Raw genomic sequence first — 19,549 nt, 5'->3', positions numbered from 1 at the left:
CTAGATGATATATATATATATATATATATATATATATATATATATATATAGACCAGATTTACAATATTGTCTACTAGCACAACACAAAGTTTTACTATCAATTTCATGAAGTGTTATTGAATGTCATGAATTCACCTACAGAATAGAAGGCGTGAGAAATTAGGTACATCTTTAATTTGGCCCTAAATAATTTTATGTTTTGAGTTTCATTTTTATATCGATAGGGAGGCTATTAAAAATTTTTACTGACATATAACGCACTCCTTTTTGATAGCACGATAGACTTGCCGATGGAGTATGAAAGTCATTTTTTGACGTGTATTTATACTATGAACTATTGAATTAGTTACAAAGTTTTCACGATTACATACGAGGAAGATTATTAACGAAAAGATATACTGACAAGCCAAGGGCATTATTTGTAGTTTTTTGAAAATAGTTCTACACGATTCCCTAGATTTGGCACCTACTATTATTCTAATTACTCTTTTTTGTAATAGAAATATACTGTTACTGTCTGTGGAATTTCCCCAGAATATTATTCCAAAACTCATTACCAAGTGGAAGTATGCAATGTATATTGTTTTTAAGGTATTGATATTTACTATCTTTTGCATAGATCTAATAGCAAAACAAGCTGAATTTAGTTTTGGGGTAATATCTTTAATATGATTTCTCCTATTTAACACATTATCGATTTTTAAGCCAAGAAATTTGTTTGTTGTTGTTTCTAATAGGGATGTATTATTAATTATTGCGCTAGAAATTTGCGACGTTGATTTAAATTGAATTATGTTAGTTTTGTTACAATTTAATACTAATTTATTGACTGAGAACCAGTCACATATTTTGAGGAGAATTTCCTCTCTTGAAGATTGGAATGTGTTGGAGTTATTTGCTGTAATTACTATACTTGTGTCATCTACAAATAATATGGGATGACCTACAGCTTTTATTAGAGGGGGCAAGATCATTTATAAACACTACAAAAAGTAGGGGACCTAATATTGATCCTTGAGGAATTCCATTATTAATAGTTCCCCATGTCGATGCAGATTTCATAGTTGTATTGATTTCAACTTTCTGTTTCCTATCTATCAGTGTTCTTTACCCGATCAGAGCCGGGAAATCCCAATTAGCGTTTGTTCTCATTTGTATTGAATAATAATAATGATAGTAATAATAATAATGATAATCATAATAATAATAATAATAATGATGATAATGATGATAATTACTTATTTTAAATTTTGTATTATTATTATTATTATTATTATTATTATTATTATTATTATTATTATACATTTTTAGTTGTTTTTGAATTTTAATGCTGTGCCGGAAAGATCTCAGGACAACCGTTGTAGATGGTCTGCGAGATGATATATGCATATGGAGTGTGCGAAAATGAACGCAGTAATACAAAAAAAAACGGTAGTTTGAATTCATTATGCAAAATTGCAAGAGTTTTGTCAGATGACAAGCGCGCTTGTTATAAACTTGATGTAGAAATGAAGTTGATAATATGAAATATTTTACATATGCTTCCTTTGTTTTCAGTCAATGTTGAACGCAGTTTTCTCTCATACAAGGTTATACTATTCGACACTCAGCGGTCAATTTCATTTGAAAGTGTGAAAATGAATGTTGTTGTTTATTGCAGCAGCAACCGAAACTAGGCGAACAGCATGCAAGAAAAGTAAAGTACGGAATTGAGGTGATAAATAAATTAACGTAACAGTTAAATATAGGAAAAGCAAAATTGTACGCCATAACCACATGGTGCCATATAAGTATGATTGCCAACAATTATTTTGTACCTAACCAGCATTTTAAACCTTTCCGATATTAACCCTTATATACAATGATTATACTGTCTTGATTTTATAACACGCAATAATCGTATACAAAACACGAAACGTGTTTGCTTTCGCGTGTGTCAAATTCGCTTCCGCTGCCTGTACTTGAAACACGTCGACTACATTCTGTCCGGCGTCGTATGTTCACCTCAGACTAATACAAATATACCGATGTCACGGCCTTGATCACAACACACTACTGCCATCTAGCGGAATATATCTAATGATGAGATAGTACAGGGACATCATTTTATTTTTATTAACATTTTTAATATTAACCTGGCTATACCTATAGAGAACCGGAAACACAGTTTGCTATCCCCTTCCACGACTGTAGTTCGATTATATTGGCGTAAAACACAAACAAATCACTCTGCTAGGTATAGGAGGGAAGAAAAGTAGTTCATCCATTTACGTAAACTAGGAAATGTCGCGATTTTGAGTTCGATAATTTTCATTAGGTTTTTGTTTAATCAAAAAACAGTACTGTATTAAGAATAAGTGTTTTTACTCACGAACTGAGTTATCCATGCGAACGTATTCATTATGCAGTGTATATTATACTGTCTACAACACATTAGCGTACAATATAGAGAAAGAAGTTAAATTGAAAAATAATCAAAACAGGAATATTTAAACATATTTTTGAATATGGTGGCCGTTCATTTCGATACAGGCTTCAGTTCTTTTGTGCATATTATCGCACTATAGACTATTGCATCTAATTCCAATTGCCAGTTTCGTCCTTCGTACTAGTAACTCATGTTGAAATAATTCTGTACCTACTCTATAAAAGAGTACCTTACGTACCGTAAATTCAATGTTCACTTCTGCCCGACCCGCACAGATAAAATTATTCAGACATACTATCTACTGTCCGTGCAAGTGGTTAAGCCACAGGATCGTAGAAAGGGGGGAAATCACGTGACAGTTAATTACTCAACGAGGCCCTTTTATTTAAGTTAAAGTAAACAGTTGTATAATATTACGTAAACGTCCAATTCCTAACAGAAATTAATGTTTTCAGAAAAGAACTAAGACAGCCCAGCTTTTACAGAGGGACGTGCAGAAGCAGGTGGGGGAAATCGGGATGCGACGTAGGCAAACGCACAGTACCTCTGCAAAAATATGATTCAATGTTGAAAGCTCTTTCGTCACTGAAAAACGCGAACATATTTCTGTCACGTACTATACTCACTAACTCAGTGCTGTTTACTATATGCGGCCTTGATTCTGTGTTGAGGACAGTTGGAACATCATTAGTAGAAGGGATGGGAATGAAGTGCATTAAAAAACTCAGGTACAATAAAAATTGAAGTAAAAATAAAATGATATCCCTGTACAATAATACGTAAAACAGTTAGTAAATCAATTAATATTTTATTGTATTAGAGTACTTCATTTCTTCTAATCTTTATATACTTTCTTGTAATGGTGTAATAGTTAATAAAAACCCACTCTAGTTTTTTCTTTTTATTCAGATAAATTAGAACCTCTACCGATATTACTGTTGATATTATTTTCATAAAATATATATTATATTCTATAAACTCACCTTCCTACGTCTTTCGGAAGATAACTCAACATTAGTTATAACTTACTACACTTATTAAAGTGTGAAGCTCAAACTTTGAAGACTTGAAGTAGTTGACTACTAACCTCTAATTCTAAGGAGCAGGGAAATGTTATTCCCATAAACTTTACCACGGCCATCATTGAAATGGTCTTGTATTATAATGCCGTAGACTATTTAGCGAAATTGAAGGGAATGTAATAGGCAATTAGCTTTATTATATTTTTCAACAAGAAATAATGATATTCCCAGTCCTTACTGTGGCTGCATCTTGGTACTTTAGACAGTGTCCTTTTGAAATATTCTGCAAACTGCTCGCCACTGAATGTTTTCGTTCTTCAGCTAAAGACTGACTAGAACACAATGAAACAGCGTCGCGGACAGAAGGTGGAGGAAATAGGGTAATATTTGTGCTCTAGGGAGCGCATATTTGGCATGCCTGTGTTAAAGTAGTCTATGTATACAGAGTGATGTTTGGAAAACGCGTGAGCGTGCTCCTGAATAAAACACAAGAACAATTCTTTACAGGATAATATTACGGAAAATGCTTAGTTTCTGGGAAAATGGACAAAGATATTATAAATAGTGACTTTATGTCATAAGTATGTGAACAGAGTAATTTTGTTTCTTTTGTTTTGATTTTGTCTTCAGTACATGTTTGGAAACTTGATGACCGTGTTCTTGCATTAAATAAAACTAATTGACACAAAACTCTGATTGAAAGATGTATGGCATCGCCATTTAATGTTTATAAAAGATGATCACTGTGTTCCTCTCTAATGTTTATACATCCCTGAACACGACGTACATACTACTGACGAATTTGATCAAACACCAAGTTGTCATCACTGACCAACTGGCATAGATTTTGTAGAAGTTGCAATAGCTCCTCTGCATTAATTAATTAATTAATTTATTTTATTGGGTTATTTTAGGACGCTGTATCAACATCTAGGTTATTTAGCGTCTGAATGATATGAAGGTGATAATGCCGGTGAAATGAGTCCGGGGTCCAGCACCGAAAGTTACCCAGCATTTACTCGTATTGGGTTGAGGGAAAACCCCGGAAATAACCTCAACCAGGTAACTTGCCCCGACCGGGATTCGAACCCGGGCCACCTGGTTTCGCAGCCAGACGCGCTGACCGTTACTCCACAGGTGTGGACGAAAGATGTATGGCATCGCCATTTAATGTTTATAAAAGATGATCACTGTGTTCCCCTCTAATGTTTATACATCCCTGAGCACGACGTTCTGTCTTCCTCCGACGAGTTATTCTTGGCATCGCACAGTGGGGCCAAACAGCGTTATTCTTGGCAAAAAAACAAAAAACGAATCTTACAAAAGTAGCAATATTTTATATTCTAACGATAGATAAATCCCTGAACTATACGTTTTTGATAGTGACAAGATCACTGGGGTGCAGCTGACGTCACGGCGAATGTCAGAACCTGAGCCTAGCTGAGTCAGTGAGAGAGAAGCTTGTGCACGGGAAGTAGTTAAATGCGTCATATTGTCGTGTGCTGGTGGAACTACGAATTGTGGCTAAACATGATGTCTTTACCATCAGGTAAGAAAATTTTAATGCAATTACATATAGGTTTTGTGGATTTTGTAGTGGTTTATGGGACGATAAAGAAATGAACCGAAAATGTGAAAAAGGGGTAAGTTTTTTTAAGGTTTTAGTATATATCAGGGCATATCATGTTCTGCATCTAGACATTTATGTTTATTTCACACATTATACTTGCCGTAAATGGAAACAAACCCTGCTCATATTTGCTCATTTTGGAACAGCAGCGGTTAAAAAATTGACAGCTTCTAAAAATTAGATAGCCAAGTACGCTTGACCTAAACACCCAAAGCATTCGTATACATTTTCTTCTTTGCAGGATCGGGTTGCAACGATGGTGTTTTTATAACTAGAAGAGAACTTTATGATACAGGACGTGTAAAATTACAGGAGCAAGTTACGGTTATGAAAGACTTCGTCCAGACGAAGACAAAATGGCTCTCTACAAGCAAATTTCATTTTTCGTGTCCGATTTTAAGAAGAGATGGCAGCAAGCTCGTAGGATAGAAGAAATATTTTTAGAGAAGAACAAGGACTGGTTAGACTCATCAGTGAGTGAGGTTATCCGTCCTTCACGCACGCATTAGGTTCTTTGAGTGTTTGCTCCATCTTGAATATAAACTTCCCCTTGAGAAATGGCAAGCTCGGGGCATCGAGTAGAAGAATGTTGTCTCGAACACAAAGAAACCCATTCAAGATAGATTTAAAAAAGATATGGGATTGCTAGTAGACAAGCCAAAACCAGGCTTCGGCAATACAAATGATGGGAATCAGGGTGATTTTTTGAGAATCCGGCATTATCTGCAAGCATCACTGGTGTTGACATTGAAATCATCAGAACATTCAATATAATTTTGCAAGTGATCTCTTGTGGCCACGAAATAGATGTGGAAAAGTTTCGCAAGTATGCGTTCGAGACAGCCCAGCTCTTTGTACGGAAATACTCATGGTACGTCATGCCTCCAACAATTCATAAAATTCTAATCCATGGTCCAGAAATTATCCGTCACGCTATAGTTCCCATTGGTCAACTAAGTGAGGAAGTCCAAGAAGTTAGAAACAAGGAATTTAAAAAGTACAGATAAGGTTTCATCCGGAAGGTGTCCCGAACAAAAACATATGAAGATGTCCTCAACGTGCTGTTGATATCCTCGGATCCGATTATTTTTTCTCTCTGGAAGATGCCGAAGAAGAAAGCCAAGCTGTTTGACAAGGAGTGCTGGACATGCTGGATATTCGTTCTGCAGTACACGACAGCAGCGACGACACTGACAGTGCGAACGAGGCTGAAGAGTCCCGATGTTAGCTTTTTGTAATTACTTCCTAATTTTCTGCTTTGTGATTTGAAATCGCACTTTTCGTTGATAGAATAGCTTTACAAAAACCAAAAACTACTTTTCTTACTACGTAAATGACATTGAGACAATAAAATATTTTTTGCCAAGAATAAGTGGGTTTGGCCCCACTGTGCATCGGTGCGGGGAGGGGGGGTTGCAGGTAGATTCTTTTGTTGCTACAGCCAAGCCGAGCCGAGCGGAGAGGGAAGTATTAAACGTCAAACAATATGCAGTCTTCAGTTTGTAGTAGTGTGTGGCTATGTGCACGTGTTAGGTACTCTATATACGAGTGAAATGTTTTCAGTATGATTGTACTTCCTTCCAGACTGCCGCTGCCACTTTTCCCTCCCACTCCAGTACCGCGCTAGACTAGTCGGAACCGCATTCCTCTCAGCACTAAACTCCTCAGAGGATGACAGTACATACGACTGACAAATTCGATCAAACACCACGTTGTCATCACTGATCAACTGGTATACATTTTGCACAAGTTGCAATAGCTCCTCTGCATCATTCGTTAGTGTTGCATAGACGACAGTGTCAAAATGACCTCCAAAGATAAAAATCAAATGAGGTGAGGTCGGGTGATCTGGGTGGTCAAGACACTGGTCCACCGCGTCCAATCCATTGCTCTTGGGATTGTTCATTTTTTCAGAAACTAAGCATTTTCCATAACATTTCTATATATGGAATTGTTTTTGTGTTTTATCCACTCACACGTTTTCCAAACATACTTTTGACTCATCCTGTGTATGTGGAGATTGGAAAAGAAGCGGATACCTCGTGTTCTAGAAGTCTAGATGTTCAGATGCAAAGTAACTGATAGGAATGTAATATGTGAACATAAATCTTATCATTGTAAGCCATCCTATTTTCGAACGATTTTATATAGAATAAGTAACCGCCCAGAAAATTAAAAGAAGGGCATAGAAATCTTTGTTGAAACTGCTATACTATTCTAGTATTAAGACAGAAAAGACAAAATATAGTCGTAGCCTATCTTCAAGATCATGTATAAGAGAAGAGTTATTTCCTCTCTTATAATCTGAGTTACATATTAATGTATGTAGACTACATAATATATAAGTGTACATAACTCTCCTATAATATTCCTTCAAAATAAAAAGATGTAACGGATATGATAGAATCCGAGAGAACAACTTGTACTTGTGTCAAAAGTATTACCATTCTATTTACATGGAGATAGTGCAAAGGAAATGAATTGAAGTATACAGGACAGGAAAAAAAAGTGTTTAGAGGTATAAGTTGAAATAGTAAGCATCATTCATAAAGATTGTATTTTTATTTACTCTTCTTGTATTATCTCTTCATTTGTCGTTATAATTTTTTTTATCAAAATGTGCAATATCGTTGAAATGTTTGAAGGTTTATTTATGACATTCATAAATACAGTACAATATCCTGTTTCTTTTATGACATTATCGGAATATTGTAAGGGACAGCAAACCACATCTTAAGAAATAACAACACCAGAATTTTCAGATAAAACGTTTTTATGGTTTTACAAATTTATAGATATAAATAATTCTCTACATAAAACAGGTACATAGCTATGGAATTCGTTTTATATTAAGGTATGAAATAAAATTCGTTTAAGGAAAGGAAGTTGAATAGTAGCCACAGTAGGTTCTCCTTACGCTCCCGTCTTCTGTTTTATCCAATCAACGTAATCAGAGACTCTGGTGTAGACGGTTGGGTACTCTGGTCTAGCACAGTAACGCGACCAAGACACCAGCCCAACTACATTTCCATCAATAAACAGCGGGCCCCCATCATCACCCTGTGAATCATAGAATAACGTTTTAGTTATATGCTATACATGGTCAGTAATATGGACATTACTAGAAACGCTTTTATTTTCAGTTGGTACAATTTAAATGATGACGGTGTATATATATATATATATATATATATATAATTTGATTATGATTATAAAGTAGAGTTGAAAATGTTTATTTTATTAGAAGGGAGCTTGTACGATTCCAAAATTAATATTGCGATTATGAGAGAGTAATGTAAAAAATTAACTTTCTATAAATACTGTAAATAGATGAGGATAAAGTGTAGGCTTGAGTTCAATTTCATCAAGTAATATATGGTTATGCATAATTATTATTTTACACGTATTTGTGCTTGTATGGCTTTTTGTGCAGTACATGGTCTAATTGGAAATTACTTTTCTGCGAGATCGTGCGTATTTGCTTGTTTTCCGCACAGAACCAATACGCGGTAAGTGTGAAATACCACATTCAGTATTCCCAACGTAACACACATAACAATTTCCCTCTTCTTACCGCTTAAGCGCGACATTCATTTTACTGCTTTAGGCTTTTAACATATTATTTTTAGAGACGTTTAACATAGTAATAATTATAAATTGGAAACTTACCACTGCAATTTCACCTAAATTGCAATGTTAATTATTGTTTTTAAATATTTGCAAAAATTAAGTAAAGTCTACTACTCCACGAAACTTATTGCATTCCTGATACAAGTAACATTAAGGAAGCCGTGAAAAAATCAAGAAGTTTCCAGATGCGGATGTTATTACTGCAATATGTTATATAAATAATATTGTTAAAATATTAAAATGAAAAATAAATTATTATATAACCTTACCGTTTGTTTTAAGTTCGCATTTATCAGACTTGGGGGAAAAAAAGACAGACGTATATCACGGCCTGCTGGAGTATAGTAAACACAGAAAAAATTTTATAACAACAATGTTGAAGAAAGATATTTTGGTTTTCCGAAGTTGCCGTCATTAAACAGAAACAAAGATGGAGATTTCATTGCAACTAATTAGAAATTCGTCTTTTAGATATGTAATAAACGATCTTCGCACAAAATAATATACGATACACGAGCGGTATGTTTGTTTTCATGTTCTCGGAAAATAAAAAAGCTCAACTACGTTTCGCTTTTTCAATTTTTCCTCGACCATGAAAACGTCAACATACCGCTCTTGTAACGTATATTACTATTTTTAGCTACTCCCAAGAGTTCTTTATTTCTGTGGCGCAATTAAACTGTACCATTTTCCCTCTTGCTCGAACTGGAAAGAAAGATAGTGCGTACAGTATGCTTTCTCATTGCCACCGCTGGCACTTGGTACCTCCCCTCAAAAAACTTTGTAGTGCCCGATATTTCCTTGGGCGAGCATTTTAGCCAATGAATCGTAAATGACGATTTTCTAACCATAGGGAAAAATACTTCTCAACGGGAACTTTGTTATGAAGGAGTATGGAAGTACGTAAATCACAAAATATTAAAAATGAATGTGGTTTCAGGTGGTTAGATTGGATAAGAAAATGTAAAAATCCTGGTGTGAAAGGTCAGATGAATGTACTTACCCGACAGGAACCCCCGATTCCTTGTGGCACACCAGCACAGATCTGACTGTCGTATACATGGTAACTATAAAATTCATATATGCTGTTGCATTGTTCGTGATTCACGATGAGGATGTTAACTCTCTGGAGGGTGTCGGAGAAAGGTCCATGTTCCTGCAAGAACAAACACATTTTATTTTATCACTCTCGTAAACTAATTTTTTCTCGCATATTTTGCAAACCTACGTATCACTTAAAATTAAGGACGTATGCGCGTAGTGTCACAGGCACTGATATAAGCACACAATTACAGGATAATATCTATTAGTAAGTATAAAGACTCATTTACAAAGAAAATTAAACATAACGTAAGCGTTAACTTAAGAATATAAACGTTACGGTAAAATCAAAATCATCACGATGGGAACATAAACATAACAGCAAACATACCTGGTAACCATGGAAACATAACAGCGACGCCATTTTCTCATATTCTGTCGTATACTTCAGCGCTCCACGATTGTGTTCTGTTTGCAAATCACGTAAGCATAAGCATGAAAGTTTGGAGTTTGCAAATTTTCATGTTAACGTCTTACGGTAATGTTTATGTTATGCTTATGTGAATCATTGTGAATGATCCCATTTGGTAGTCTGGGCGCAAACTTCTGTGTTTATGTTACGGTTATGTTTAATTTTCATTGTGAATGGGCCTTAACACTAATTAGAACTAAAATTGGTATATTTGTAAAATTATTTGCATGTGATATTGTGGAAAATATAGAAAACTGAAAATTTTGAGCATACGTATAATTTGTTTATAATAATGTAGGCTTATATATTTTATTACGAATCGGTATATGTACGAGGGTCATTTCATAAGTCATGACAACTTCGTTATATCTTCCGAATAACTGAAAATGTTAGTTCAGTATGAAAACCTGTTGTACACTGTACGGGATGCCACCGTTGCATTGGTGGCTAGTTGACAGGACACGCAAATATACGGGTAGTATGCTAGAGGCTGTGCTCCAAGATTGATGTAAGTAAAGTTGAACAGCGACCATAAGTGAAAATTGCAGTTCTTCGTGGCAGAAATGCTCGTCATTGTCATTCTGAGCTACGAGAAGCATTAGATAATAGTGCGTTGGAACATCCTCCCTACTCGCCTGATCTCGATCCATGCATCGTATATACATAAGAGCATTTGGATGAGAAAATGCATTCAGATTTTTATTTTATGCAAATGTGTATGTGATGTGTCTTTTTAAATATGACAGGTATTAAAAGAAGTAGGTAATTTGTTTACGGAAATGACAAATGATAAATGTTCGTAACAGTTTCGATACTCGTACTTTGTGCAAAGTAAATTTGACAATCTTACGTCCCATTTACAATGAAAATTAAACATAAACGTAACATAAACACATAAGTTTGCAGTAAGGTTACCGAGTGGGATCATTCACAATGAACTACAAACTTTCATGTTTATGCTTATGTGATTTGGAAACTATATACAATCGTAGAGCGCAATAGTATACAATAGAATATGTTGAAAAGACGTCATTGTTATGTTTCCATGGTTACCAAGTTTCTCTACGGCTATGTTTATATTCCCGTCGTGAATAATGGAATGATGGTCTGACTTCATTTTACGGTAATATTTATGTGTAAGTTAATGCTTACGTTATGTTTATTTTTCATTGTGAATTGGTCTTTACTCTTTTCTATTCCTGAATTGTTGCGGTAGCAGAAACGTTCCGTCATGTAAAATGTGGAATTCCGTTCATAGAAATGGATGATTATATTGAAAATGTCAGAATGATTTTCTCAATATTCAGCAATAAGTAAAAAAAATTCATTTTAGTACTATTATCCGAATCTAATTTTACTTACTGTAACTGTATATTTACATTTTAAACTAAGTAAATGCAGATTTCACTGGTTTTTATAACCCCAAATTTACAGATATACTAGCAGAAAATATAGATGTGGAAGAAATAGAGACATACATAACTATGTAGACGATGATGCGAACTACTAAAATAAATAATAAGACTTACACTTTGAATGAAATGTTAGCTATTTTATATTGTTCGAATATTAGTTTGGTTTTAACTTGTTGTTACTGTAGATATACGTTCTGACAACAAAGAAAGTAACAAATCCGAAAATTGTTACTAATTTTTTTTCGAAGGTCTGAATTTATTTATTTATTTATTATTTTGCTAATAATTGTAACATAAAATATAATATATACAGAAAAACTTTAGCTCGCCCCTGAAAGAGTAGAACTCGTGTTTTCATTTTTAGAAAATGTAACAGATTTCAGGATAAACCAGAATAATTACAGTATTTTCACGTAATTGTGAAAAATATCCTGTGCCTAGCAAAATATGTTTAGATTAAAAAATATTAGAAAGGATAAATTATTTTATATATCTCGGATACACATTATCTTTTTTCGATGAAGTAGACATTTCACAGAAAATTTCTAAATACACCAAAACAATGGGAATAATTAATACCATTATGAAACCTTCCCTAGTACAAAGACATACTCGAATTCGCCTTTACAAGACCTTGGCGAGACCTGTACTTAGTTACGGCAGTGAGGCATGGACATTGAGGAAGAAAGACGAAAGCAGAATAACGGCTAATGAAATGAAATTTATGAGAGATACAGCGGGATATACGAAATGTGATCACAAACGCAATGAAGATGTAATGAAAAAATTACAACTAGAACCTGTAATTAATCACGTAAAAAAATTTATCAGAACAACTGGATAAATCATCTGCATCGCATGCGTAGAGATAGAATCCCAAAAGTCATGCTCCACTATCGTCCAAACGGGAAGAGATCTCTCGGTCGTCCAAAGAAGCGCTGGATTGAAAATTCAACTGTGAGATCGTAACAGGCCATTTGGCCTAATACCTGAAGGGAAGAAGAAGAAGAAGAAGTGAAAAAATCCTTTAATATTACATAATAATGCGTAGGCATAGGATTCAAGGAGATCTTCCTGATTTATGAATTATAATTGCTTAGGTATTACCTGTATTGGAAAATTATTATTTCTAATCATAAAAGAACTGAAAATCAACTCTTATGTAGCGACAAGAATAAATTAATGTAAGAACTTTAAATCAATTTTAAAATGTAGTTTAACTTACGCCAAGTTCACCCCAACCAACGACAGTGGCGACTGTGTCATCAGCGGGAGTTTGTCCTTGAGGAGGCAGAGAAACGGGTTTCACATCCAGTCCATCGATTTGGAAGGGGTTCGTTACCTGAAAATTAATAAAATTATATCCGATATTGAATTAAATTCAAGTCGATGAAAAATACGTATGAAAACATTAACGATAGCTAAGTGCTGATGAATATGGATTTATGTAGTTTTTAATGATCTTTGTTATTGGGGCTGTGCTAGCCAATTAAATAAATTGTACTTCTGAATAGTTCGTTCTTTAATTGTAATATTTTTTTGCTCTTAAAAGTAAAGAAAAGGTATTTTTAACAATTTAAAATTAGTGTAACTCTGTAAATATTGAGAATAGGATACATGTTTATATAACAGTTTTTGCTAAGAATGTCTTCAGAAATAAGCCCTGTAAGTGGCGGTAACTCTTCATGAATCACCCTATATGATCAGAAAGTAGCCTATGTATCATTTACTAGTTTTTATTAATACTATAGTTTATTGATCTATATATTCAATAATATGAGAGATGTTTACTATAAATTACTTTTCAGCATGTTTCATAATAAACTTTCCTATCTACTAATAATCTGTTAACCATAAAAGTCAAAATTTCAATAAACAATCAGAATCTTACCTTAAGAACAGCAATATCGTTTATATAGGAGTCATACGCATCGTAGCTTTCATGGATAACAATTTCAGATACGTTATGTATTGTACCTCCACTGCTGAGATTAATCGATCCTGCGTAGAGAGTCATGGATGATGCGTTATTCCTGAAACGTAGATTACAAATTAGAAAGTAACCTTTTTAAAAGTAAATATCAAAGATTTTTACTCGTATCACCACTTCCTCCTGATGACTGTGCGCAAAATATGTTAACTCTGGTATGACAGCGAAAACAGAAATTGTTCCGTTGCCTCCGTCCACAAATCATAACATAATGAATGATGCTAAGTGTATTTAATTATATGTTTATTTTGTCTTTTGCAATACATACCATTGCACACAATGTGCTGCCGTGAGGGCCCAATTCTCATTCAAAATGGAGGCTCCACATTTGTGACTTGATGATATCTGAAGGGAGAGCTGTAACATTGAAATCAAAATGAATGTGTAATTTAATAATGTAAGTAGTAGGCCTACTTCTATTTGCAATTTGAATAAAACATAATAATCTCATCCAAGCCTATCTTCAATTACACTATTAATCTTATACCTGGACTGTTCGTAATTTAAGCGCGGGTCTCCGACATGACAATTTGATGCTGTAATTGTGCACAACTTATGTTATATTTGTTGGCGATAAGTTAAAAGACAAATAGTTAGTTATAATTAGGGCCCGGATGTTTGGCAAAATGCATTTTTTACTGGTTTTTAAGTAAATCATTATTTTGATAGATATGAATGTGACTGGGGTAAATAAAGTGATAGGGCCAATTTTTATTTTGCCTATTTTGCCTTTTTAAGGTGTTTCTTATTAATTGAATAGCAAATGCCTTTTTTGTCACTTTAAATCAATATTTCTTGTTTATTTGCAATTTTCTATTTAATCGTGATGTAATGTGTATGAAATTTAAATATATGAAACAATGACTCACTTTACTAACAATAGAAAACAAAAGTAATTTATTTCAGTCCTTAATCTGCTAATAATCGAGCTTTAATTCTATTGGTGTAATATGAATTATGATCGACAGTCCACAGTTACAAATATAATGTCATGTCTTCACGATACCGACAATCAGCTTTATAGTTTTAAATCCTAAAGCGTTCTGACAGAAGTTGTCACGTAGAATTTCACTTTTGATATTTTCAAATCTTACTGTTACAATTTTGTGCTCCACGTGTTTATTATTGTAGGAGAAAGAAATTTGAGTGAGAAACAGTCAGTTATTGTCGGGTGACAGAAGGTATAAGATCGGTTAGCTAGAATGCCTAAATTCAGTGCAACATTGGAAAGTAAAGTTCATCCTTACGTTAGTGAATTTGGTGCCCATGTGTTTTCAACCGAAGGAACAGTTTTGTTATGTAAGGTTTGTGAAAAGACAGTTAATCACGAAATAGTACATTATGCAACGAGCCTATAATGATAGTAATTAAGAAGCGAGTATGGATGTTTATGAAACGAGCCCAAGCGAGTTTCATAATTTTCATACGAGCTTCTTAATTACCATTATAGGTGAGTTTCATACGACTTTTTATGCTCTACCATATTTCTAACTTGAAATTACAGTATTCAGATGTATACATTTTATTTGTATCTGACAAGATCGGAAGTGACCTTGTTCTAGGTCGTGAATTGTGAGATGTGCGCAGACGCGAATGTACTGATTTTTTCCGATGAACAATAATGTCATTGACCTTGTGTAATCCCGTTAAACTTGGTATAACTTTATTGAATTCGACATTGAAAAACGAGATGACAAATTGAATTTATTTGAATATTATTTACAATTAACGCTAATTATTATAGTAACAGAAAATAACCTTCTGCGACAGTATTGGATTCCCAGCCTCCGTGACTTTTCGCCAATTCTCTTTCGATTGCACATCCGAGAATAATCGATACTTGCGGTTTTATAACGGTACAAAGCTGACTTCTCATTGGCTAAACACATGTAAGCTGAGTTATCATTGGCTGAAGACCTGTACTTTAATGAGTAGGTGTACTTTAATGACATGCATTAAAGGACAGCTACCAGGTGTATAATTAGTACATTTCGGCATGGTCGAGCATATAGAATATTAAATATCTATGCAATGCAAATACACTCTCTCACAGACACTCTGGTGGTTTCCACTGAAGTTATAGCCTGTAGTTACAATAGGCCTATCTTGAGATGAGCAACAAATGTAACAATATTAATCTAAGAAGCATATTCCAATTTCTTCCTACGACCGCTTTGTTAACATTATGTATTAGTTCTAGTGACATAAAAGGAATCGAAGTGTTAAACAATTTTGAACAGAATAAATAATTCCGGCACCACATAATAATTTTTAGTTGTCATGGTAACACGCTCAACGTAATTTCTTTACTTCCAATTCTTACAAGAAGTAGTACGCATTTAATTTAGATTTAATTACAGGTTGGAATTAACAAGTGAAAAAACATAAATGTCAGCACAAACTTAAAATAAAACAAATTAGCAGCTATGACTGCGTGATTTGTGAGTTTCTACACATTACGATGAATGACTGTAAACATTTTAAGTGTTTCAAATGGAAAAAATTCTCCTAATTTTTTATAAAGTACATGTTCTTTCCTATTGAAGTGCTGGCTACAAAATTCTTCTATTAGGTCACTGATCTCTAAACGCTCAACTTTGCTTTGTTTTCATATGTTCCCTGAAGAGCAGATCTGAACTAAGTAGCGTTGGATGCCGTCAAGTTACACTCCATGTATATCTACACCGTCTCGGTTCGCTTAGAGGCTTTAGGTAACCAAACGCAAGACTCTAAGTGATCAATAAAGGACGAAAACATTCATAAATTAAAGTATAACATTTGGTATTAGAATATTATGTTTTTGTTTAGCCTACCTGTCCAGGAAATTGTGATCGAACAGCATTGTCGCCATTGATGATACGGCTGCCTCTGTCCACTGGGATTCTTGGAATTGTTTTGCCTGTATGAAGAAATATTGTGTTATGATTCAGTTGCTTTCAAAACGTGAAAAGTAGTTTGATTATTATTGGACAATATGACCTGGATGATAACAGCAAATTATATAAAAACAACGTAAATAGAAGATTTTTAATGAGACGTAAAATGAATGATTGGAATGAGAGGCCAAAATTCCATAGAAACTCTGGCCTTGATTTAGAAGTGAAGGAAATTAAAATTAATGAAACTGCTGTATTGCTGTTGCTGTTATCACTACAACTATAACTAACACTACTGCTAATTATACAGTTTCTACTTTAACTACTATAACATCTGTTAATTCGAAGAAAAGAGGTTAATGAAAGCTTTTTTTTAAAGAATTGTTTTCTTATTTTGAAGCTGCCGATTAACAACTGTCTGAGGTGAAGTTAACATATATGGAAACTTAAGGACACACTCAAACTTGTATAAAAAGAGTTAATAAGGGAGAAAATATGTCCCAGTTTTTCCATACAACTATCACCTTACCTTGAGTTCCAGTAGCCACTAAGATGGCAAGAAGTATCAGGGTTCGCATCATTGTAGCGTTGTTATTTTCACCTCTGAACGAACTGATTTCATTCTAGTCTCTCCGAGTCTTTTATACCTTAAATACTCCTACACGATTGTAATTGTGATACTCTCATTCATATTTTATCTCTCACTTGTTGGAGATGTATCGTGGGTCGTACTGAAGTGCCGAGATAACAATTAGCTTTTCACAAACGGTGCCGGTGAGTTTGTTCTGATTGTAGGCCTACACTCGAAGCTGTTGTCGCTGCATCCGTAAATTTAGTGTTATCTTGTTATTGTAAAATAATTTGTTACATGAGATAATGCTGTCATTATCTTAATCAATGTAGTCATTATCAGACTCTCAAAGATTGGCTGTCGGCCTGTTCTGGCTTTACACCAACGTCTTTCTTGCTACACCATCTCATTTTTATCTATATTCCCTTTATTTAAATTTGGATTAATTTTACTTAGTTAAAGTCTATGACATTTTAAAAATATGTTTAATTTTTTTTTTAATTCTACAAATTCGTTATTGGCAATGGTGAAACACTTTTGATGTAATGAAGTAGACCTGAGTGTATAAAGAATAGCCAATCTTTGAATATATTTATGACTGTATTTGATCCAAACAGCGTCACTCCTCAAACTACAGGAAAAGATCTTAGAGAAGTTCTCAGAAAACAATTATTGCAGTCATGGTGCCAGCTCCCACATAAAGGTAAAGGCGTTTGTACATATGAAGAATGCCCCAAAGCCAACACCTGGATCTTCTCTAAAAATTGCTCTTCGTCCTCGGAATACATCAATGCCATCAAGATGTCTTGCAACGTCACCGCTGCGAGATCTGTGCTTGGTAGAGCCTTCAGTACTACCCGTTGTTGCCATCCCGGCTGCAGCGAGACTGAAACACTTGGCCACGTACTGGGGTTCTGTAAGAAGGGAGAGCTACTGCGTAACAACAGACACCATCGTGCCCGTACAGCAATTGCCAAACTGCTTAGAAAGAGAGGATGGGAAGTACATGAAGAGATTCATTGTGTGTCTGAAGATGATTCTCATAGAAGGGTGGATATAATTGCCATCAATAGAAGAACCCAGAAAGCAATGGTCTTAGACCCTACGATTTGCTTTGAACGAGACACAAGTCAGGCACTGCAGATAGATGATGACAAGTGAGCTAAATATGTACCTTGCCTTCCATACCTCAGTGAAAAATATGGCATTTCGCTTTACAAGTGGGATGTTACAGGCTTACTATTTGGAGCGAGGGGTTGTTTACGAAAATATACATGTAATATCCTTAAATCTTTTAAAATTCCGTTTTATGAGGTTCAGAAGATCGTAATAGAAATTCTGAAGACCTCTCTTCAAATGCTACATTATCATTTATATGTTAATACATAAATTTTTGTTTTAATGTACAATTCGAATAATTATTTTGCTCGTTTCATTTCTCTTTATTTTTTGCTGTTTGTAATTCGGATGCCAATGGTCAATCTCTTTTGATGACGGATGATTTTTAGGGAACCAGGTACTGATTAGGGGTAAAAAATCCTATTGTTTATTTTGTGTTTTAAAAAAGTACAAAACGTGCTCTTGAAAACAATGTAAATATTGTAGGGTATATTTCTGCAGATAAGCTCTTTAAATAGCCTTTTTAAATTTGGCAGTGCATGTAATTCATACATTCCTGTTTATTTTAAATGCAGTTTTCCATAAGTTGAAATTTTTCAAACTTAAGTGCATTTTTCTGTGAAACAACTGAATAAATTTACATAAGGTTTTTGCAGTGTTTTCTCATTTCATTAATTTTATTCCATAGATCTTACATGAGTAATGAAGCTTTAAGATGTGGAACAAGTCAAAATTTTATAATATTACAATTACAATATTTACAAATTTTTACAATGTTTTACAATTTTTACAGTTTTACAATTTTGTAATTTTCTACAATTTTTTACAATATTTTTGCGAGAAGTAGTGAGATGAGATGAGGTCCGAGGATTCGCCAAAAGATTACCGGACATTTGCCTTTTGGATGGAAAAAACCCAACCAGGTAATCAGGCCAAAGGGGTGAAATGAAATGAGGCCGAGGACTCGCCAAAGGCATAAACAGTTCTGCAGCCTGTGTTCTACATAGTAGACCTACGGGTTTAAGAATATCACACACATAACACGAGAAAAAATATATGCATTGAAAAATTAATATTAAATAAAGTTCAATATTTTTTTCCGTTTCACTAGGAGTGAAATATTTAACTAAATTTTGCTTTAGAATTTACAATATACATTACTAGATAACTTAAAAAATACATGGTATATGAGTGAAGATTGTAGCAAGTAATGTGCACCTGAAGAATGAGGTACACTTAGCAAAGAGGGGAAAACAGGTTATCAGTTAGGGCCTTTCTTTTGCACTTGGATACGAAACTAATTAGTTGTCTGTTATACCACTGAATTCAGAATGATTGATTGCATAAGCATGAAA

The 19,549-nt window shown here is 34.3% G+C and overlaps 1 protein-coding gene across 1 annotated transcript in view; it reads right to left on the bottom strand.

Annotated features, from left to right (window-relative positions):
- The window catches only part of LOC138700353 (trypsin-1-like), a 37,544-nt gene extending 20,386 nt beyond the window's left edge, over positions 1-17,158 (bottom strand). Inside the window, exons 1-3 of the mRNA XM_069826924.1 lie at positions 17,034-17,158; positions 16,442-16,527; positions 13,897-13,985 (exon numbers count right to left, since the gene is read on the bottom strand). Coding sequence (XP_069683025.1) covers positions 13,897-13,985; positions 16,442-16,527; positions 17,034-17,085 — 227 coding nt within the window. The 5' untranslated portion in view covers positions 17,086-17,158. The remainder of the gene's footprint in view (positions 1-13,896; positions 13,986-16,441; positions 16,528-17,033) is intronic.
- Positions 17,159-19,549: the final 2,391 nt, after the last annotated feature.

Source organism: Periplaneta americana, chromosome 5 (genome assembly GCF_040183065.1).
Source record: "Periplaneta americana isolate PAMFEO1 chromosome 5, P.americana_PAMFEO1_priV1, whole genome shotgun sequence".
NCBI classification, from domain to species: Eukaryota; Metazoa; Arthropoda; class Insecta; order Blattodea; family Blattidae; genus Periplaneta; species Periplaneta americana.
Note: the sequence above shows the minus strand (reverse complement) of the source record. Positions and strands in the feature narration are given on the sequence as shown.